General features: G+C 38.2%; 1 protein-coding gene across 3 annotated transcripts in view; it reads left to right on the forward strand.

Moving 5' to 3' along the window:
• Positions 1 to 23,280, forward strand: part of myo3b (myosin IIIB) — a 120,773-nt gene that overhangs the window by 48,534 nt on the left and 48,959 nt on the right. For all 3 annotated transcript variants that reach the window (XM_015358857.2, XM_015358859.2, XM_015358862.2), the window contains 13 exons: positions 1,186 to 1,270; positions 1,485 to 1,601; positions 3,679 to 3,783; positions 4,607 to 4,690; positions 5,578 to 5,780; positions 6,459 to 6,557; positions 8,673 to 8,787; positions 9,409 to 9,535; positions 10,132 to 10,342; positions 12,182 to 12,329; positions 14,666 to 14,819; positions 15,070 to 15,158; positions 15,800 to 15,929. In XM_015358857.2, the coding sequence (XP_015214343.2) occupies positions 1,186 to 1,270; positions 1,485 to 1,601; positions 3,679 to 3,783; positions 4,607 to 4,690; positions 5,578 to 5,780; positions 6,459 to 6,557; positions 8,673 to 8,787; positions 9,409 to 9,535; positions 10,132 to 10,342; positions 12,182 to 12,329; positions 14,666 to 14,819; positions 15,070 to 15,158; positions 15,800 to 15,929 (1,667 nt within the window). The remainder of the gene's footprint in view (positions 1 to 1,185; positions 1,271 to 1,484; positions 1,602 to 3,678; positions 3,784 to 4,606; positions 4,691 to 5,577; positions 5,781 to 6,458; positions 6,558 to 8,672; positions 8,788 to 9,408; positions 9,536 to 10,131; positions 10,343 to 12,181; positions 12,330 to 14,665; positions 14,820 to 15,069; positions 15,159 to 15,799; positions 15,930 to 23,280) is intronic.

Raw genomic sequence — 23,280 nt, forward strand, 5'->3', positions numbered from 1 at the left:
GCATCGTTAACGGTTAATGGTTTCCCAGCAGGCTATGGGTAGGTCTGAGGACATGGCTCCTCCCCGGGGAGATGGTGCTGTGGCCAGTCGACATCACCCTGCCTGGTGAACTCTCCAGTGCTGATGTGAACGACTGTTTCTTTGTTAACGCTGTCGGAACCAGTTTGTTTACTACAGTTCAAATTGTGGTGGAAATGCATCTTGTTAGTCCTGTCCTTAGAGAGGCAGGGTATAATCAGATTAAAGAGGCTTGCAGAAGAAATACCCGTGTCCTTCCAGTTTACTGACTGATTGAATTAGATCGGCGCTTGAATTAGGCTCCACATGGGCAGCCGGGCAAACCTAGCATTATGGAAACCTACTCAAATCATGTTGCAAAGTCCTATAAGAATCTCCAATGGAAATGTTTGGAAAATGATCAGTTTCTGGTAATATGTTTCTAAACTGATGCATTTGATTTTCACATTCATTTGTAGCACAGAATATTTATTCATAAAACACCGCTCATAGTTTTTCCAATAAGCTTGGGGGATTGTAACATTTTATAAACACAGTATCGCTTAAAACCAACATCTCCTTGGTGAGAGCTAGAAATATATAAAAAAAATTGAAATGAAGCACTGCATTCAGGCGTCGCTCCTAGCAGTGTTTTTTAAAGCATCTCTTTTGCGTCCTTCGCTGTGAATGTCAGTATTCATCAGTATCCAAATGCATTGCTTTTCGGTGTGTTGGGAAATTAGCTTGCAGCCTCCACATGTAAGGCAGTTGTTGGTCAACAACAGTGAGGCCGTTCTCGAAGCCCTAGGTGTTAAATCACTTGCACACGTTCAATAATGTTCTTTGATTGGCTGAGGTACCCTGGGGGTGCATTTGACAAGTTCCTGTTCTCTGCAGCAGCATGAACACGTTCATAATGTGCCAGCTGCCTTTTCCACTGATCTCTCGGCATCTGAGTCCTCAGGGGGGAACACAAGGTCAATTGGTGATAAAATGAAAGTCTACACTGTATTAAATAAGAACTTATGATAATCAATAACAAGCCCCCCGGGAGAAAGATTCAAATGAGATCATTTGTCTTGTATACAACAAGTCACAAAAATAAATGGTTTGAAAAGGGAAGTGGCTTGATTGACGCACACATACCATCATACGTGATATAAACATTTCTGTTTCTGATTTGCGTAGGCATGGAAGAATCAGCACCAGGAAAACTCTGAGAGTGGACACCTGCCTTGATGATGACTTGGTAAATCTAGAGGTTTTAGATGAGGTATGTCTTTGAACATTTGGGCTTGTGTTTTCAAAATGATTCAGCTGCTGTACACTTGCTTATTGCTTGCATAATCATAGTGATGTAAATATGAATATTTCGATAATTCTGTGTAATTGCTTAATCATTACATATAATTTCAGAAATAATTAATTGTAATTGGAAGTCACATTAGTTCATGTCTAAATCCAGTTGTACTTTTATCTTAATATAGGAAACCATCATCATTCATTTGCAGAAGAGATATGCAGACCTTCAGATCTATACATATGTTGGGGACATTCTAATTGCATTAAATCCTTTCCAAAATCTGAATATCTACTCACCACAGGTAAGTCATTGCTTACCTTACATTGGCACGTTCTGTACATCATTCCAATTGAAAAGTCATAGAATAACTGGAAGACATTACATGCGATCCAATTAAGTTGAAAAATTGATCCAATTATAATGGATTTGGATAACAAGGATCAGAAGACTCCTGGACCCCTGGCCTTCAGGACTAAGATTAACAAGATAAAGAGTGAATGTGCAACATATATCACCTTTTATTAAGGTGTTAGTTGTATATACAAACTTTTGGTGCCCCGTGCGGTTTTGTTCTGGATTTCCAAATTGTACGTAATGTACAAAGACAGTTTCAGCGTTAAGCAGAAACTTTGCTTCATCAAATAAGAGCACGGGATTTTTTAATTCTTTATGTGATTGCAGATGCCTTTATCCAAAGTGATTTACAGTGAAAAATCAAGATGTGCAATTTTATAGTGAGTTACACAGGTACTGAGAAATAAAGTCTAATAAAAGGTAAAGAATGAATAGTACAACACAACAGCTAGTCCATACTATCAATGCAGAACAAAAAGTTAAAACAAAAATGGAGCTTTATAATTAAACATTGATGATAATAAACTTTATTTTATTTTATTTAAATGTGGCTTCTCAAACAACTTTACAGCAAGGAAAAAAAACACAATGAGAGGTGACAGCAGAATTACACAATTACAATAAGAGTTTGGAATATAGCAGGAAAGCAAAGCAGTTAAATGAAAGCCCTTCTAAAGAAGAAGGTTTTGAGTCTTTTTTGGGTGTAGCAAGAGAAGGCCCTGTCACCCATAGAATGTAAATGAGCTTGGGGGTCCGACATAATTCGATGAATGAAGGTTGTGAGGTGACCACAATGATTGCATTTGTAACATAAATAAGCTTACCATATAGCATGGAAAGGGTCAACATATCATATTCTTAAAGAGCAGTGTTCTGACAGGAAGGTGAACACCCCCACAGGAAGTAGAATTACCAATTTCCTGTAGGTCATGACCCAGGCTCTGTGTAGGTCACCACTGGCTTGTACTGAAAGAGGAGTGCTTTGAAATACGTCAACATTCTCACTTTCGAGGTATCGGCATAAAGTCGATTCTGTAAGAGCTGATTGACGTGCAGTGAAGTCTTGTCTCACAACACAAAGGCCTCATTCACTTAGGTCAGATTTGGCACCTCAGTGCTGGTAATGAGGCCTTTTGTGCAGTAAACCAGTAAAGGTGGTTACAAGCCCTTACACAGGGCTGAGTAAAGCTGTGATAATAAGTCAAATTTCTCATTATGTTTCAGACCACACATGGTCTGTGCACACATGGTGTAAAGGAAATATGTTTCACAAATTTTCAATGCATACAAAACAGATTAACGTTTTCTTATTGACCCAGACTTCAGATATAGGTTAAACATGCTAAACCTAACAGTGGTGTAATAATAGTGTGAATTGCTTCCCAATATTTTATAAGTCAGATAAAGATCTATAGTTAGTATGGATAAGCAGCCGTGTCACCCTGCAGCTCACCACTGGCAACCCACTGAAGCTCAGCAGGTGTAACCCTGCTCAGTACATTGATGGAAAACCTCCTGGGAAAAACTAAGGTTGCTGCTGGAAGAGGTGTTAATGGGGCCAGCAGGGGGTGCTCACCCTGTGGTCTGTGTGGGTCCTAATGCCCCAGTATAGTGACGGGGACACTGTACAGTAAAAAGGTGCTGTCCTTCAGATGAGACGTAAAACCGGGGTCCTGACTCTCTGTGGTCATTAAAAATCCCAGGGTGTTTCTCGAAAAGAATAGGGGTGTAACCCTTCTCCTCCCCACTGAGAGCTGATGTGTGGTGAGCGTTCTGGCGCACTATGGCTGCCGTCGCTTCATGCAGGTGGATGCTGCACAGTCCCCATTACCTGTAAAGCGCTTTGACTGGAGTGTCATAAAGGCACTATATAAGTGTAAGGAATTATTAATTATTATTATTATTATTATTATTATTATTATTATTATTGTTATTATTATTATTGTGAGTGAGTCCAGGGACTCAGTGCCTCAAGCCAACCGTTGCCACCCTCAGAAAACTGTTTATGAATTTGTCTTTTTCAGTTTTCTAAGCTTTATCATGGAGTCAGGCGTTCATCAAACCCTCCTCATATTTTTGCGACGGCAGACGCTGCTTATCAAGGAATGGTAACATTCTGCAAAGACCAGGTATTAGCTGCACACCGTTATTGTGTGACACAACCTCTGGGAAGTGTCAGTATGAATCTGGGTAAATTGGACTGTACCCCACTTTGCTTACATGTATGAAGATTCTTTTAATGGTTTAGAGAAAAAGGAAGATGTGACCATAATGAAAATCATTGATGATGGGATATAAAGAAACTAGGTTGTAAACATAATATTGTGAATAGTAATTTGCTCAAAACAGTTGTTTCAAGTTTAAGATGGCAGGTTATTATAGGGCTGGTATTAATCAAATTCAGTTAAATTAATTCCGTGAAAGCTATAGATTCAATTATCAATGTCCTAATGCAAGCAAGTGAGAGCCATGCATTAGCTTTCATAGTCTTAAGAGCTAACTTATGGCATTAATCAAGGTGACTACTTAAAATTAATTTGTAGTCTTCATGCTCTTAAAACATGCTTTGTGGGCTATTCGTTTTAATACTTAAAACTGTTGTACAGATTTTCATTAACAATTACAGTAACTAAGGCAATCAGATGAAGATGCCATGAATACACTGCAAGTGCATTTCATATATTACATTAACTCCATAGGTAACGATGTACTTCAATGAAACTACATTAAAAATGCATGTGCTTATTGTAAAGTTTGAAGTGTTTTTTTCTCCAAAGACCAAAGTTTTATTTTTTAGCTCTTAATAAGCGCAGTTTGTATAATCATAAGGCCAGCGTCTTAGTATTAGTTTGAAAGCCATGCTTAATGACGGAAAATCTTCAAAGAATCTCACAAGCATTTGAAACAGTAGTTTCCTTTAATACAATACAACTGCTTTCTCCCCCATTTTAGTGTATCATCATCAGCGGAGAAAGTGGAGCTGGAAAGACAGAAAGTGCCCATTTGATTGTTCAGCATCTTACATTCTTAGGAAAGGTATGGACATATGATGAAAGCCTCTTACTAGGCCTGCAATTCGCCATCGTTTAATGATATCTGTTACTGTGCATCAGTAACAACACATCTTGAAGTGTATACATGATGGATATAAAAGTAAAGTCGCACAAACCATATTGTAAGCATACAAAAATATAATTACCAAATATTTTTTTAATTCCATCTTCTCATACTGTTTGTCAGCATTTCTAGTAAAATATTCCAAAAACCTACAGTATATTACAGTTTAGCCCTTCGTTTGTACAGCAATCATGCTAGAATGGATGGCAAACAAAAGTGCACTTAGAACCACACACTTAACAAAATTTCACAGCTGTGACAGAGAGGGCTGAGACGTCCGGTATGGAAGTGTAAAATGTGGGTTTTTAAAGAGAGGGTATTGTCCCGGTCTGTCCTACCATCCAACTTGTCTAGGCAAGTGGGAGGGGAATGATTTTAGACGAGAGACGAATGTCATGTAGACGAGAGACTGGATCGTTCTCAGTGACCTTTGATCAATCATATCAGCCACTGAGTGGGAAGATAAAGCACAGACTCTTGGCACCCAACAGTTGTAAGTGTACTAATGATGTTATGAGTATCCCTTAACACTAAAAGTAAAGTTAATGTTCACTTTTTACCAAAGCGTAGAATTCTACATTCCAACCCCTCTGCCAATGAGCTTTGGATAGAAATACTTTTCTTCAGAGACATCCATATGATGCTACTTTAGGAGTCTAACCCCCAGCACAGTGTTAACTTTACTTTCAAACCTCGGTATTAATTTTTTTTTTCCGAGCTTCCCACTTAAGTTAGTGTTAAAGCTAAACACTGTAGTTGACAGATCAAATGAATCAACTCCAGCATTTTACAACGTGTCATTACAGGCAAACAATCGGACTCTCCGGGAAAAGATTCTGCAGGTTAATCCCCTTGTAGAGGCCTTTGGGAATGCCTGCACTGCCATAAATGACAACTCAAGTCGCTTTGGGAAGTACTTGGAAATGAAGTTCACCCCAACTGGTGCTGTGATGGGAGCCAAGATCTCAGAGTACCTGCTGGAAAAATCGAGAGTCATTAAACAGGCTATGTAAGTAAAGAAGTGACCAGAAAATGAATGATCCAGAGGACCTCTGATAATAATTAATAATCTGTGAAACGATTCAGCACACACTTAAGAAGGACAGGAAAAGAGAACTGTCACATTGGAGTTTATATTGTTAGATCGTTTTGCACATTCGACTGTCGTTTGATTGAATGCGACTGGTCATTGTAAATATCAAAATCCAGATTTCTGCAGATGTTTGCAGTGCTGTAAAACAACGCCAGCGACTCTCTGTCATGAGGAGGACAAAACAATTGATCCAACATTTGAGGCGACAGAATCACATTAATTGGTCAGTCCTGCATAATCCCATCAATGTTTCTGGATCACGATGAAACTGAGCATTTCACATGACTGGAACAAAAGGCTCGAGTTAAGAAAATGCAGAATGAAACATTTGAATTAAACGAATAGACACATGGAAAAAAAGACATGCCGTCATTTGTAAAATCTCCATTTAGAGTCTAGGCAGGATGTTTGCATCCTGGATTATTTGCATCTTGTCAAGTGGGAGGGTGTTTATGCAATGTGTAAGTTTAGAAGTCTGTACTGAGGGGCTGAGAATTTGGAATACTTACCATATACTTGTCTCTTTGTTTAATAAACCTAGAATGTGAAAAGTGTATTACTGCTTGATTAAATTTAATGTGTTTTTTTTTTCAGTGGAGAGAAAAATTTTCATATATTTTATTACATCTATGCTGGTCTTTATCATCAGAAGCAACTGAAAGAATACAGGCTGCCAGAGGAGAAGCCCCCGAAGTAAGTTTCTCATCAAGAGACAATGCACTAATTCAGGTGGAGTGGAAGAGAACAGAGTTTTCATAGTAATGTGACAGGGTGTAGTAGGAGGCGCCGTGTGAGCACTGGTAAAAATTCAACGCTAATGTGTGAGGTTAGCAGGCCCCCCCCAAAAAAATACAAAAAGAGTGGGGAAAAAATGCAACAAAAGGGCAAAAGAGTACTGCTGTGCTCCGTTACCTCCAGGCTGGGCTTACCCTACTTAGCAGGATCCAGTCTGGTGGGCAGGGCGCGTAAGGCAAAAACAAAACAAGAAAGTAGTGCGTGACAGAAATGCGTGTGTATGCCTGCACCCGGTGAAAGTGCATGATGGGACAGGCAAAAAGAAAACCTTATGCAGTTGTAATCCCCTCCGGGACTGTCAGCGAAAACTCCCCCCCCCTTCTGGGGGTGGCCCTGCTCGTCCCATCGGAGTGTGTCCAGTGTGCCTTTATAGGCCCTGCCCAGCTGGGGCTCATCATCTAGCAGCCGGGACAGCTGGGACTACAAAGGTGAGGCCCCGCCCCTTCTACCAGGGCTCCGCCTCCACGCTGGGCACGCCCCCGCGTGATGCCACATTAATGAAAAATGAATATAAAACTCCCCATGACTAATCATATCAATGGGAAAACAAACCTTGAATTTTTTTGCAAATATGTATGCTTTCTATACCTCTACATTTTATACAGGGTCCACAGGAGTTTTAAACCTGGAGTGTATATTTCATCTCTTTTTTTTCCTTTAGATAGATAGATACTTTATTGATCCCGTGAGGGAAATTGCAGTGCAACAGCAGCTTAACACACACAACACAGCCACAGTGTAACGAATTATATAATAATAGTACAATACATACAATACAATACAAGAGTTACTCACAGTCCGGACACACAAGAACAAACTAGAACAGAACAGTACACAGAAAATCGTATCGCACATATGAATATAAATATAGATGTAACTATAGATATAAATATAAGAACACTTTCTGCTGATTAGTAAAAAAAATGATGCCACGGATCAGGTTGGGGCAGATGTTAAGGACAGTTAAATTCCACACGGGAATGGCACAATCTTATTTCCCCAATTTTCTCCCTCAATTCATCTGGTGTACAGTAGCTATTATTCACTTCTCTGGTCACATGACCTGCAATGCAGTGTCCAGTCATGGGTACTGTATTCCAGCAAAGGATGAAGTTCAACTAAATGTCAAGTGGTGGGGTAAACCTTCGGGATAAATAGTACTAGACTAGCACTATACAGATGCCAGCTCCTATTTTATTATATTAACAATAATAATAATAATAATAATAATAATAATAATAATAATAATAATAATAATAATTATTATTATTATTATTATTATTATTATTATTACCTGGCTAATGCAGCTTAACACTTCTGGGGCCCTGGGTTCAATTCCTGCGGTGCTGCCTGTGTGGGGTTTGCGTGTTCTCCCCCACAGTTTAAAGAAATCCTGGCCCTGGTGTGCTGGTGTGAGTGCGTGTGTGTCTGTGTCGTTGTGTGCCCTGACCTGCGATGGACTGCAGTAATGTCCTGGGTGTACCCTACTTCGAACCCATTTGTTGCTAAGATAGGCACCAGTTCACAATGGCGCTGAATTTCCTGAAACAGTTAGAAATGAATGGATCATTACAACATATGCTTTCAACTGTCTGCTGTCTACTGAAAAGCAAAATGTTGTTTTATGTACATGGTGCTTCTTACAGCTACATTTGCATTGTAGCATTAAATTGCCTGGCCTCTCTTTTTTATGCACAGTCAAAAATGAGACAATTCCATTATTTGTTTTCAAACAACCAACTGAAACCAGGTATCATTTCGTATTTATTATTTGAATATCAATAAATGTTGAAGTGCTTGGGCATTTTTTCCAGTAAAATGATTAAAGTCTTTGCTTACAATCTTTTTTTCACACGAAAAAAGAGAATTTTGTGAGAACTGTGAACATTCTATAATAGTATGGAATGTCTTAATAATTTATTTATTCATTCATATTCTGTCGTGTTCCTGTTATCCCAGTGAATGGTACACGTTAAGTAAAATGTGACGGAATGGATCTCTGGTTATTTGCAGGTACATCGACAATGAGAAAAGCAAAGTGATGCTGGACATCATTTCCAATAAATTGTACAAGGAGCAGTTTGACGCCATTCAGCACTGCTTCCGAATCATTGGGTTCACGGAGGAGGTGAGAAATTGATTTTCTGTGATCTCAGCTGATTACCGTAGCTTTTCGTGTATGTTTTACATTATTTCAGAGACAGCACCAATAACGCGTGATGAGATGTATTAGATTGCTAAACTGTATATTTGTTTTAGTACAGCCTTGGCTACTGCTAATCGAATTTGTTAGATTGTTATCTTATAAATTCAGGTTATATTTTCTGTTTCTGGTAGGTAATTTTACATACCAAAGTAATATGTTTTGGTAGTCTACTTGATTTCCTGTTTGGGAAGATATACTGTAAGAGGGTATAATTATTTTTACAGACTCTGTAACTGAAACCTGAACTGTATCTACTAAGCATTTTAATAGTCTACTATTAATGAGATTAATTGTAACAAGCAGTGTATTCTTCCCTTGGAAGAAATTCCAGAAACTGACTAAATTCCAGATGTGGTGAAAGCTAGGAAAAATTATCCGTTTTTTTTAAAATCTGTAATCTAGAAATCTTTTTATAAGTCTACATCCTCGGTTTAACAGCAAGAGTAGTATATTGTTATTGGAGGTGTGTGTTAGTTGAACACTTAATATTCCGCTCCTGTCCTGTTTTGTTTCAAGCTTCAGTGATCTTTTTTTGTTTTACAGGAAGTAAATTCAGTGTATAAAATCCTTTCTGCCATCTTGAATACTGGAAATATTGAATTTGCTGCCATTACATCTCAACACCAGACTGATAAAAGTGAAGTGCCTAATTCTGAAGCCTTAAACAATGGTAATGATGTTGATCCAGTTTGCTGGAATGAATGGAAAGACAAATTGCTGTGAATGAGTTTGAAACGCAGTTGATGTATTAATCAGAACGCGTAATAGAAATTATTTCAATGGAAACAAAGCTGTTGACCTTTGCTGCATATGTGGATACAGTATTTGTTCTTGTAGGAGTTAAAAATGAGTGGAAGTGTAGGAAGTGTAGAATGACTGGAGAAAACAATGCCTTATGTTTGTATCACACAGATAGTGTTATTGGATTGAAACACTCAAAAATATGCTGATGTGACTAAACCCAGGACTTGTGTTTTCATCTATGGTTAGGTACCATGAGATGTAATGACTGGGATTGCATCTTAAAATGTGTGTTCCACTCCTAATGCTGTATGTCTACTCGGATAGTCATATTAAGGGTGTTTAAATGCCACATTCACAGACACACAAGTCGGAGTCACGCACCAATAAGTGCTGAAAGCTCTAAGACTGAAGTCCGGTCCTTTTCCTTGGGTCGGAATGCTCTTGAGAGACCTGGGGACTGTCGTCACTGTAACAGTCTTGCAATCTGTCCAACACTTCCCCGGGTGTCTGCTACTCTTCCAGCTGCTGCCCTTCTCAGTATTGGTGCTGAGGAGCTTCAGGAGGCCCTGACCTCCCACTGTGTGGTGACCAGGGGGGAGACTATCATCCGCACAAACACGGTGGACAGGGCGACTGACGTGAGAGACGCCATGTCCAAAGCTCTTTACGGCCGCCTCTTCAGCTGGATTGTGAACCGCATAAACACGCTGCTGCAGCCGGACAAAAATTTATGGTCAGCATCACCTGGTTTTCCTCATATCGTTCAAGTTGTGAGCATTTACTTCTTTCCCGCTGTTCTGCTCTGTGAAAAATCAGGAGAGCGCGTGCTTTTTTTTGGGGGGGATGATTTTGTTTGCGTCGTTAAATCACAGAAGAACACTTGGATGACCTAAGTATAGAAAACGCCATCGTGCAGAATGGCCGCACTGTCCGTGATTAGGAATGATTTGAAAGCTGTCAGACAAAGTCATTTTCAGACATTTGTAAGTCAGATTTAATTTAGTTTATTCCCACAGTGCCGGAATGAATCACTGTTAAATCATATCTCTCTGCTACAATTATGAAAACAAAACGGAGGACAGAACACTCAGATATGTCCTATTATATAAGCATGTCTTTTAATATTCTTTTCAGTGAGTGTATACCTGGGACAAAGCTGAGTTACTGCAGTTGGGAGACCAGAGCTCAAAGCTGTTGATCTCTATCTGGGCCTATCTCTGACCTGCTGAGGAGGGACAGAGATGTCACACTGAGATGTCACCATTTGATATTTTTTCCCTAAATCTTGGAAAAGCAGAATCCAATAAATCAGCATCTGAGCAGAGCTGGGGCTCTATAACAAATGCCCTTTTCTTACCGTGAGATACTCTTGGTTTTATCCGCAATTTTACATGATAACAATTGCAAAATAAATGCAGCTCCTCTCAGATTTAGACTGTATAAATGCATAGACAATCTGCTTTATCTTAACGGCTTTTGCTCTCTTCTGCTGAACTCGAGAGAGAGATTTAATGGATAGAATCGAACCCGAAAGATAAAATACTAAAAATGAATTTTTAATGGTGAGTGTGGCGCAGAAAAAAAAATAATGTTCTGATGATTAAAAAGACTTCAGAGAGATCATAAAGAGCTGATCATTGATCCAGAAGAATAAAATCACAGTAGTGGGGTTAGAGTGTCAGTAGTTTTAGGGAGTCATCCATTATGTTTGAGGTATTATTGGGTGAAGCTTGGCCGTTTCCAATCCAATCATCTGTATTTTCACTGTTATCACCAATAATAATGTGTGGAGTTAGGCAGAAGGTGACCTCTAATAAGAGCCAGTGAAGCTGTGAGTCAGAATGCGGTTATAGATACGAATATTTCTGTATTCTAGACTCAAACCATTCTTCTTTAGAAGAGCCCTTACTTAACTGGTTCTGTTCTTTAACCCTCCTGCTGTACTCAGTACCCCCATCTACTGTCTCCTCCCATTGTGTATTTTCATTGTTCATATCTTGTGTATTTTTTTTATTGTTGTTGTTGTTCTGTAAAGCACTTTGAGAAGCCAGCCATGAAGGTATAAGTTTATTATTATTATCTGTTACAAAATGGACAGTATCATAGGCCCTGTGAACTGGAAGTTTACAGAGACTGAGGAGAAATACATGAAGAGTGCCAGTAAGCCCTCTTTTTGGCCTAAAACTCAGGTGCTGGATATTTTAGTGGCTGTTTAATTTTAGTATGATGTAGCCCTTCAGAATGAGCAATAGTTAACCCTCAAATGCAATCTCTGCACTCTGTGAATCCATAGACAACAACAACTGCTGCCTCTACTCAACAAAAGCTTTAATAAGCATTTCCTTTTCCCTTTTATCCCTTTGCATTCTGATCCTGAAGTAAGCTAAATGTATTTAGCAACATAAATGATACTAGTGAGGAACTTATTTGAAAGGCGCACATAGCTGCCCTTGTTCTGTTGTAGCTTTTAATGCCTTTTCTGTTGTGCATATAGCTGTGACCTGAATACATATGCTTTTGCATTGGTTTTGCACTGAGAAATAAAAATAATGTTTGCTTTATCTCTTACAAGTACTGCAGAAAATGGAATGAATGTTGGAATATTGGACATTTTTGGCTTTGAGAATTTTAAGAAAAACTCTTTTGAGCAACTGTGCATCAACATTGCCAATGAACAGATCCAGTTCTACTTCAATCAGCACATCTTTGCTCTTGAACAGGTGAGTGTGTTGTGTTGTGTTGTCCTAGTCTCTTCTTACTATCCTTTAAATCAGCGAAGTAGTTTCACAAACATGAAAGACACCTCTGTTATATCTGCTTGTCCCTTCCACTCAATTTCTTAACGATGTTCTGTTGTTTCTCAATGAACCCCTACATTCTACGTGTTGTTGTGGTTTGTTAGTTTGCAATGAAGGTTATTTGGTACAAATAATTCTGTTTTTCTATATTAAATGTGAGGAAACAAGGTATCTCTGTTAGAGTATGTAATGTGTATATGTGATTGTTATTGAGACTCCTGGATGCTGTGCTTCAAAAAGGGGGCTAGAAAATGTAATAATGTTCATGTCATTACCTCTCTTCAATCAAACTCTTCAGAACATTTTATCAGTAATGGTTATTTAGAATGATAACAACAGATAACATTCCTGGGAAAATAAAGTAATGTGGGTACACAGTAACAAATATGCAAGGAATATCAAATGTAATATAGGCAAATGCAAGACACATTGAATCCTGTATAAAGGTATTTTACAAATAATTAGTATAAACCAATAATTTTTCAACCTGATTGTAAGTTAGATTGAAATTAAGTAGTGTCAGCCAATGCCGTTTTAACCAGGATTCATGAAGAGAAATGCAAGTCAAATACTAAAATTCATTGTGCTAGCAAAGAGGAGTCATGTCTGTGTTTCTAAATTAATGTTTAATTTTTGTATTCTTATCAACCACCCAGATGATCTAGGATTCATCAGTTACAATATCCAACACACATAAATGGGTACATTTTATCTTCCTGTTTAAGATTGATTGCAGGAGGCACAAAGTAATTGCCCAATCTTTGGTTTTAGCCACAGACAAGTTAATATAGTTGTTAAGAAACAAATTGCTATTTGTCCTGTCTATTGTAGATACATGCATTGTTTAAGATTAATATCTTACTTCTACTGTACATACGTTTTTTTATGTTTGAAGAATTATTTGCATGAGCATTTTCTTCAGTTATTCAATGAAGGTGTCTAGATATCTGTTATAGGTACAGTACTCACAGCGCACATAAACACTGTCAATAACTTCTGCAGTTGTGATTTTAAGTTTGATCTAGCCATCTTCAGTCTGCTTGTCCTGGTGAGGGTTTCGGCATTGAGAGATGCTCTTGATGATGACATCAGAGATGCTCTTGATTTTTTTAAAAACAGTCCAGGAAGAACCTGTCACGAACCGCAGTCCTATGGACACCTCCCACCACCAAAACACCCGCGCACTAATGAATCAATTGTCTTTCCTCTTGCTTTTCCCTATTTATACCCTCGCACTCCTCTCAGTCCCCGCTCACTATTGAGACGTTCTTCGGCTTTCTCTGGTGCGCCCTACTGCTCTCGACCTGATTTTTGACTACTCGACCTAGTTTCCTCCTGCTTCAACCTCGCCTCACTTCTCGTCTCTGATCTGGATTCACTCCACCTGACTCTTTTGGCTACCCGACCTAGTTCTCTTGTTTCGACTTTTGACTTTTACCTTTTTGTAACAACAAAGGTTGTGTAAGAAAGGTGTTGCGAGCAACAGTTACTCAACTCTAATTAATACAAAATAAAAGTTTGATTTAAGCATGAAACTGCTTTCGATGAGTTGAGTCCTTCTTATCAGAAATGTATAAAATATCTAAATTCATCAGATAAATTAATAAAATGGGACAATGAATTATTTGCAAATGACTAAAAATTTTACTCTAAATGACCAAAAGTAGTTTGGAATAATCTCTTCAACAGTACCAATGATTAAAAAGGCGAGTTAAATGAAACTGTTTAATGACTTGGCATGCATTGTATTTAATTAAAATTCCCATTTGACTGACACAAATATCATTTTAGAAAATACAGCCAAACCCCAACAATGCAATTACAATAAAAGATTGTATTTATTGAGGCATTTTGGTTAACTGAGTTTGGCTTGAGAGACAAAAAAGGCATGGGCCTATGTTTGACATAGTCAAAAGGTTCTGAAAGAGTGAACTAAGCAAACCACAAAATAAACCAAAGCAGACTATGAATATAAAGATCACAAAAGACACATAAATAAATTACATCAATAAATTAAGAGCATCAGCTCTTGATTATACAAGGTCTTGTATATGCTTGTATATACTTGATCTTGAAGTACAAGAGAAAAATAACATCCATTATTTACAGACAAACCCAGTAATAAGTATGTATGTCAATACTGTATGTATACCACTCTGAACACTAGACTTTGTCTCGAATTGTTGTTGCACTCCAAATAACTCTAGTCCGCTTGCTAAAACTGTTTAGTTAATCTTTTTAATCATGCATGTTTTTAGATGGAATACCAAAGTGAAGGTATTGATGCCAACCTGGTGGAGTATGAAGACAATCGGCCCATCCTTGATATGTTTCTTCAGAAACCCATGGGGCTGCTGTCTTTACTGGATGAAGAGAGCCGCTTTCCTCAGGCCACTGATCAAACATTAGTGGGTAAGGGCTCTATTTTTTTTTGAATGGTGACTTTAGGTAAATACTGTACCAATTTACTTCACCGTTCTTGTCAAGTGATTACTTAGAGAGACCAAAACACAAAAGGGCAGCTCCAATTACAGCAACAGATAGATTATTTGTGTGTTGGCTTATGATTTACCATAGCCATATTTAAAATCAATGGAATATGTTTTAAAATCATTAATTCATATTAATGGGCAAAACCTGGATTCTGTTTTTTTTCTCTTAGATAAATTTGAGGACAATCTGCGATACAAGTACTTTTGGAGACCTAAACGGCTTGAACTTTGTTTCGGAATTCAGCATTATGCTGGAAAGGTAACGTTCACAAACGTACTGTTTTCTCACAGTCATTGTATCTTCCGTCTGTGTCAGGCCGAGCTGTGTTTATTTGTTTACTCCTATCAGTGTGGGCAACTCTGTCTAAACCACTTACCCATTTCACAAGCCACAGCATGTCAAGGGACCAGGGTCCCCTCGATTATGGGTAGAGGGCATCATGGGATTGACCAGTAGATTGGTCCAGTGGCTGCAGTAATATGGGCGCCGTGTAGAACTATGGGGGTGAAGCAGGAGCTGCGTTTTTGTATAAAGGTCTTATACAAGACCTACTATGTTCCTTTCCTCATCTATGGTGATGAGCTTTGAGTAGTGACCAAAAGAAAGAGATACCAGGCACACAGGCACCGGCACAGGCCCACTGGGAAGAGACCCCAGAGCAGAGGCAGGACACGCTGGAGGGGTTTCATCTCTCGGCTGGCCTGGGAGCTCCTGGGAATCCTGGAGCTGGAGACATTCTGGGAAAAGGGAAGTCTGGTCTGCTCAGCCTGTTACTGCCACGACCCTGACCAGGAGTCAGCGGTTAGAAAATTAGATGATAAGCAGTCCTGCTGTATTGCCTTTTAAGTTTTTTTTATTCGGATTTAAAGATTCTGGACTCTTTCTGTGATGGTTTGCAGGTTTTGTACGATGCAAATGGATTCCTGGAAAAGAACAGAGACACTCTTCCTGCAGACATCATGGTGGTTTTGAGAACTTCAGAGAACAAACTGTTGCAGCAGCTGTTTTCAAGCCCCTTGACAAAAACGGGTAGGTAAACAGGTTTACGTGATGTTATTGTATCTTCTGCTGTCACTCGAAATAGGTCAGCAAAAGGACGCTTGCTAGTATGACGCAATGCATGTGAAATCCACAGAACTTGTGAACAGCATTCACATTTTCACCTCTACCTTTTGTGTAGTTAGACAAACTCTTAGGATACCTGTATCATGCCACTTAATTTTACAGCAAAAAAAGGTTTAATAGGGACACACCCCTCCATTTAATTTCTAACTGCTTCTTCCTGTACAGAGTCATGGGGAGGCAGAGCTTAACAGGGCAAGCAACAGGCACAAGGCGGGATACACCCTGGAAGGGACACCAGTCCATCACAGGGCAGACAAACAGACACAAACACAGACAAGCAGACACTTACATCAGGCCAATGTTCCTAGAAGCCAATTAACCTACCAGTATGTCTTTGGACTCTGGGGAAACTGGAGCACCTAGAGGAAACCAACAGAGGGAGAACATGCGAACTCCATACAGACAGCACCCCAGGTGCAGTTTTGAACCCAGGGCACCAGCACTGCAAGGCAGCAATGCTAACCACTGCGTCATCATGCCCATAACAGGCATACGTTTGGCAGTAAATTCATAGCAAGGATATGGGGCCAATCTTGAAATTAAGGGAGTTTGTCAAGGGAGTTTTTTAATACAAAATCTGGAGTTTTTCATGATCTCCCTGTTCACGTTGGTTTACAATAGTATAGTACAATGCTTAAAATACTCAACAACGAAATTTAAAAACTTGTGCCGTTGGTGGTTCAATTTTAAAAAGAGCTGCAACCTCCCATGATCTAGGATGTTGCTAAAATCTTGGTGCTGCATGCATGTATCTGTTGTGAATAGCCCACAAGGAGATATTGTGTGCAGGTTTTGTGACACACCTGGTTTGTGTGTCTTTTTAACGCACAAAAATATGCAACAATAAATGTATCTTTGTATCACCCCTTTCCAAAACATTTGAATGCAATTGCAAAAATGCTGTCCAGTTCGTTCTGGTGCCTTCCATAGGTCTCTTTTCCCATGTGGAAATAAAATCCAAGCCCTTTGTATTATCACTGGAAAAGCACTGTGTAACGTTGTTTGCTCTCAGGTTTTTTATACCTCAGTTTAATTGCCCCACTGTAAATCATTTTTCTGTCTCCAGATGGTGTTTCTGTGGCCTTTTTTTGCAATAAGATATCAAAATCTTAAGGAGAAAAATCCCTTTCAATTGAGTTTGAAAGCTTCACCCTGTAGTATTCCTCTTAGATCCAGGTTATACTATGCTGCTCATTAGCTGTGCATGCTTACTTTGTCATGCCTCAGTCCGTTTTGGTCACTGTAGACTGAGCTGAGAAAATTGGTGTCTGTTAATGTGAGCTGTTTTTTCCCTACAGAGCATAAGTTGAATTGCTTGTTGTAGTCTCCCCCTTAGCAGTCTCTGTCAATGACTGTTATTAGTGATGATGATAGAATTAAGAACAAATCCACAGCAAAATGCACTTTAGGCGCTGCATGAACTACCTTGGTTAAGCTTTCATTTAAAATGCATTAGGCAGTTTTTACTGATGGACAACCACAAGATGTTAATGCTTTTTATAGGTCAAGACCAGCCCTGAATTGCAGTAGCAGTAAAATGGAAGAGAGGGTGCCAAGAATACTTTTTTTAAAAAAAATTCAGTTAAAAAACTTCCAGGTGATTTAGTTCAAGCTTTTGTGGTTTTTATATTTCTTTATATTTCCTGTCCAGCGCAACAGAGCTCCTGAGAAAGTCTGCCTGCTGTGTCTGTCAGCTGGGGTGGTGATTCAGAGGTCTTGCTGCCTTTGAGACACTTAATAAAATTGAAGATGATAGCTAGCGATAACAGCTTTCAGACACTTCAGTCTGAATATTAAGATGGAATATCTAAGGTCTCCTTCACAGTGCAAAATAATCAGTAAAGATGGTCGTTCTATTCTTCAGGGTAACATAAGAATAATCTGCCTATATTTTTATTTTATGTTTCTTTTCCTATCTCTAAAACTATTGCTGTGTGTAAGATTAGATAAAAATCCATTTATCCCCAGAGTCTTATCTATTGCTAAAATGTAAACGAAGTAACTGTTGATGTTTTCCACTAGGTGGCATCATTGTTGATGCTAAATCAGCAAACACCATCACAAACATAATCCAGTAGTGTTAAAACACTATTAAATTGGCGTAGCACCTTTATCATTACGAGTGAATGAAACTTTAAGGAATTCTGTGTACAGTGTATGAAACCAAAATAAATTTACAGCAATCTAGAGCCACCGTGCAGCAGATCATATAGGTCATCCTTGAATTACGTTTGACTTGTTTAAGTTGAGGAACAATATAGGGTTTTAGCAGGTTCATTTCACATGGTCTCTAAACATCTTAATTGAAGAAATGTCCTGGTTAAGAAGTCAAAGGACTTAAAATGCTCTGATTTATAGAAAACTAACCACCAGGTTATTCTTTTAAAGATGTATTTACAGCAAATTTCCAGTTACAGTTTCGGTGTATCGTGATCCTGTATGTTTACAATCCAAAGTTTAGCCCTGCCATTTTTTATTCTTCTGCTTGGAATCATAAAGTGTGAAACATTTTCATAATAAACTTTTCATTTTCATTTTTCATAATGATTACAGAGCCTTAAAAGGTCCTTTTTTATTTTAGTATTCTTATACAGTTTGCACACAAGAAAGGGCTGGGATTGAACAGGTTAAGCAAGGTCATATAGTCTGTCTCTTTTCCTTCATTAGTTTTTGGTATGCATTCGAATTAACCTTTATATGGCTCGCAAAATTAGCATATTGTTCAAAGTGCATGGCATGATAATTAATGAAGCGGACTGGTGCACAATTCGGAAATCTGCATGACAATGCAGCCAATAGAGTCTGACAGCCATCACTTGTGAAGGACACGTGTGTATGGATGTGCCCAACTGAGAACGCGCATGAATTAGTATGCAAGTACTGTAGGTCACTAAATAGCATACAGGGAAAAAAAAGATACCGTCACGTGGGAGCTGGGAAAAATAAACATGTTATTTAAAGTCAGTGCAGACTGCTGTTTAACTCTTGTAGTCCTGCACATTGAAATGATCTCGTATACTCCCAGTGCTGGGAAAACGTTAGTAGTTACTCTGCTCTACAGTAGCACAGCCATTCATTTCAAGTAAAGGGGCAGTGTATTGGGTGGGCTGCGGCTCCGATTACTGGATGGTAGTAGAGTAAGGAAAGGAGCAGGTCCAGAGGGAATGAAGAGCGAAATATAGCAATGATTTATCGCCTCTTCCAGATTGTATTGCATAATCTCATACGTAATAATGCCAGCATGACTTAACCACTTAGAGCACAGGGTAAAAACAATTCATGGTAAGCTTGGTAATTGACAGAAAAGTTCTTATTAGCCAATATCCCACAGATGCTATTAAGAGTCTTACCACCTGCTTTGCCCTACCTGAACTGATTCACTACTCATGTCTTGGGTAGCACGCATGCAGCAAACTACACCACATTGCCTAAGGCTAAGCAATGAGGTGTGGTTTAAGGATAAATGATTTAACCCCACACAGTCTGTAGGGATTTAATAATCCCACTGGTAGAGTCTGTGAACTCCAAATCTGGCCTCATGGGAGGGGAAAGTCATGTCAAAAGACATTAGACAGCAGGATTGAGGTGGACACTGGTTAGAGTTTAGTTTTCAAAGAGCCAGGTGAGAATTGTGTGCCACTAACATTGATTTCGGCCACATTCAAGGCTTGCACTCTGCATTTTTTAGTTATTTTATTTGATTAAATATGTTGTTCTTTTTCATTGACCTCTTAAGTAATTATAGCTGAATCCTATATAAAACAATCATTTGACAGCCCAATAACATTAGAGTATTCAACAAGAAAAAAGTCAACATTAGTGAAGAGACGTGCAAGTAATGTCTGCAGCCTGTAAATATTGTGCAAGAAATTAATTTTTTTTTCAGTAATTTTTCTATCAAATGAAGCATTGACACATTGTGCGAGCAGTTCTTACATTTTTATTTAAAACCAAATTCAGGACATTTATTTCACAGTCCTCTTTCAGCATGTAGAGCCCAAATACTTTCAGAGACAAGTCTTGCTTCATTCTAGGAGAGAAACGGTTAAAGGCATCTGAACCATCTACAAAGTAGATTTTTTAATTAGTGTTGCTTTCACTAAGTTTATGAAAAATATTTGACTTTTTATTGAGTTTGACTTATAAATAGCACCACTTGGGGAAATAAACACTATTACATAAACTAATTTAAAAAACATAATTGCATATCTGTCTTTATGTAGTAAAGGTATAATTTATGTAAAAAATGTAGTTGTTTTTCTGTTTTCATTATTAATGATTTAAACTTTAATAGTATGTTATTTAATTGATTCTGGTGCCAGTTAAAAGTCAACGGCATACTGTAGTTTTGGTTTGGTTTGGTCACTGAGACACCGGCCACCTTGAGAAAGGTGTTCTTCCTGCCAGGTTAACATCTGTTTAGTGTTGTGTTGGCTTTAGATCTGGAATTTCATCCTGTGGGATAGAAAAGGTCATTCTGTGTGTGTGTGAGAGATTTTGGGCCATGTTTTTATATCTGTTTATTGAACTTTATAAGCACCTCATACAAATCACATGCATTTTCATTATCGGACGGTGCATGTAATACAGCTGATGGGAGTAACACACCTAGCCATGTGACCAGGAGCTACCAGGAGTGTGAATGCTAAGGTCAGACTGTTCTGGTGATCTGGATGGGAACTCAGATGACAAGACTGGGTCCTCAAAGGCACACAGGATGTGCACTGTGTTTACTCTGCAAAGAATGGTTGTGTTAGCGTTTGTGATTACTGTCCATCTCCCCAGCTGCAGTACAGAGTAGTGTTTAGGGCCCTGGGTGATAAGAAGGTTGGATTTAACCTTGAAGGGTTTTATTCAGCCCGATAATGGTGCCCTGTTGTTGTAGCCTTGAGCAAAGTACTTTGGGTAGCTTATTTCAGTAAATAACCCAGTTGCATAAAAGGGTGCAAATGCAAGTTACTTTGCATAAAAATAATAGTGAAATAAATTGATAATAGCATTAAGAGCTAAAAGTCTTTTCTGTGCTTCCATGGGATCCTGCACTAAAGTGAAGTGGTACTTATTTTGCAGAATGCGGGCTTCTGTTTGTGGTTGTGACACAGACGTTGTGCATACTGTGTGTCAATATATGGCATTAAAATACTTTATTCTACAATACGTTACTCATTATTTTAGAAGTCATACTGTTAATTTTAATTCTATCTCTGTATTAATATTTTGTAAGATGAATATTATTTGCTACAGTGGTATTTCATTTAGTATGTGTTTTACTGTGAGCTCAGTTTTGCCCATGGCCATTTGTGTGTCATTAATATGGAAGTGGTTTACATTCATGGGCTTTTTAAATATGTGGGTGAAGCAAATAAACAAGCAGATTCTTTCAAGGTTTTGAGAGTGTATTAAGTTTAAGTGAAACTGAGTGTGCTTTAACATATTTGCTAAACAAACAAATAGCTTTTAAAGCAGTAAGAAGAGAAATGTACATAGAATTTTTTATGCTTGCCTGGAGATTATCTGTATATGTGTGTGTTTCAAGCTGTTCCTAGGATCAGATAATTACTTAAAGGATTGAGTCTTATCAAAGAAAAATGCAGTATAAACCTTATTTATTGCAAAACTTGAGATTTTATCAGCTAGCCATAACACTGCTTGTGATCTGCAGTGAACATGGAGATTAGAAAAGCACTGCTGAAGTTATTGGAGTATTAATTCTGAAAGTTGAGATTTATGTTCAGATGAGTATTTTCAAGATGAGGGAAAAACAACCGTATTCAATGCAATATTTCTATCAGGTTTCATTTGATGTATTGGTGGAAACATATAATCAAAGTTATTTTAAAATAACAGTATAGATCCTTAGTAATTGGGAAAAAATATAAAGCTGAGAGTTCTGGTTGTGGCTGTGTGATTGAAGTCCTCTTATGTTTAAAGACCGACACTCATTAAGGCTGGTGCAGAAACATAGTTTTGGGCTTTAACATCGTTCTTGTGATATTAAAAACAGCTCAATTTACCTTTCACAGCCATAAGACGCTGGCAAGAATCTTCACTTCATATCAGTTTGTCAAAAGAAAACCGACCTAAAAGCAAAGCAAAGTATAGTCCCACTTTAGAGACAGCAATTAAATGGTTTTCATTTTTTGTTTGTTAATGTCATTTGTTTTTGTCATGACAATGTGAGACTACATGCCAAAGCTTTCCTTGCACATACTGCACAACATCACAATTCTGGTTGTTAAGGAGCTAGCATGGCCAGTAATCGGAGGAGCAGCTCATGTCAAGCACTGTTGAACCCAACTGCTTGCTATCAAATTTTGATTTGAGTTTGGGAATTTGTTTTCGGGATGCACTGCATTTTGTAACTTTTACAAAATGGTACACATTGCAGTTTCATTAAAGAGTTGTGGATTTTTCGACAATTGTGTTCATGTACTGTATAAGTAACTACGATACTTTATAAGTAATAGTTCTATTTTTAGTAAGGAGTTATTTTTGCAGTAATTATTGTTTTACTATATTAACAGAATAACCGCTGTCCAGTAATGAAAGCATACAATTTTGGTAATGGTACAAAAATATGTTGGGCTGTCAAAAGCAAATTACACCACAGTTATTTTATGGGGGATCTGGCTTGACAGTAGTAGATGTCATTTAAATAGCCTCTGGACTAGTCAAATCTCAGAGCACACGGGGATTTCAGTCTACAGTAATCTTATTTCCTGGGTTGCTGAATTTCAACATTCACATTCATTTAAAAGAAAGAAAACATCCATCCAGCTAGAGCAACCCAGCTTTCAAAGCAAGCATTCCTACAATTGTTATGTCGCCCATACTGACTTCTTAAACCATAGCTTCTGAACTACAAGACATTTCAGCCTCCTTGAAAGAGTGTATTTAGGTGTTATATATCGTACGGGAGATTGGTTTTTAATCCCAAACACAGTAACTCGTCAATAGAAACCCAATACGATTGAAGTTTCTTTCCTTTTTTAGCAGATTCTCACCGAGTTTCATTTTCAAAGGAAATGTGGTGATGCCAACAAGTAGTTTTTTTGTTTTTTTTCTAAGACCTCCAAAGCTGAGAAAAAAACTGAGCAAAGTGTTTTTCATTAACTGAAAGCAAAATAAATTAATTATTGTTTGTATTAAAAGAAATGATTATTTAATAAGGTCATTCCAATTAATTCATTGTAAATGACCTTATTCAAAGTATATTTTCCTCATGTCACGTACGGAATGAGGAGCACATAAAGAT

Source organism: Lepisosteus oculatus, chromosome 12 (assembly GCF_040954835.1).
Source record: "Lepisosteus oculatus isolate fLepOcu1 chromosome 12, fLepOcu1.hap2, whole genome shotgun sequence".
Classification (NCBI taxonomy): Eukaryota; Metazoa; Chordata; class Actinopteri; order Semionotiformes; family Lepisosteidae; genus Lepisosteus; species Lepisosteus oculatus.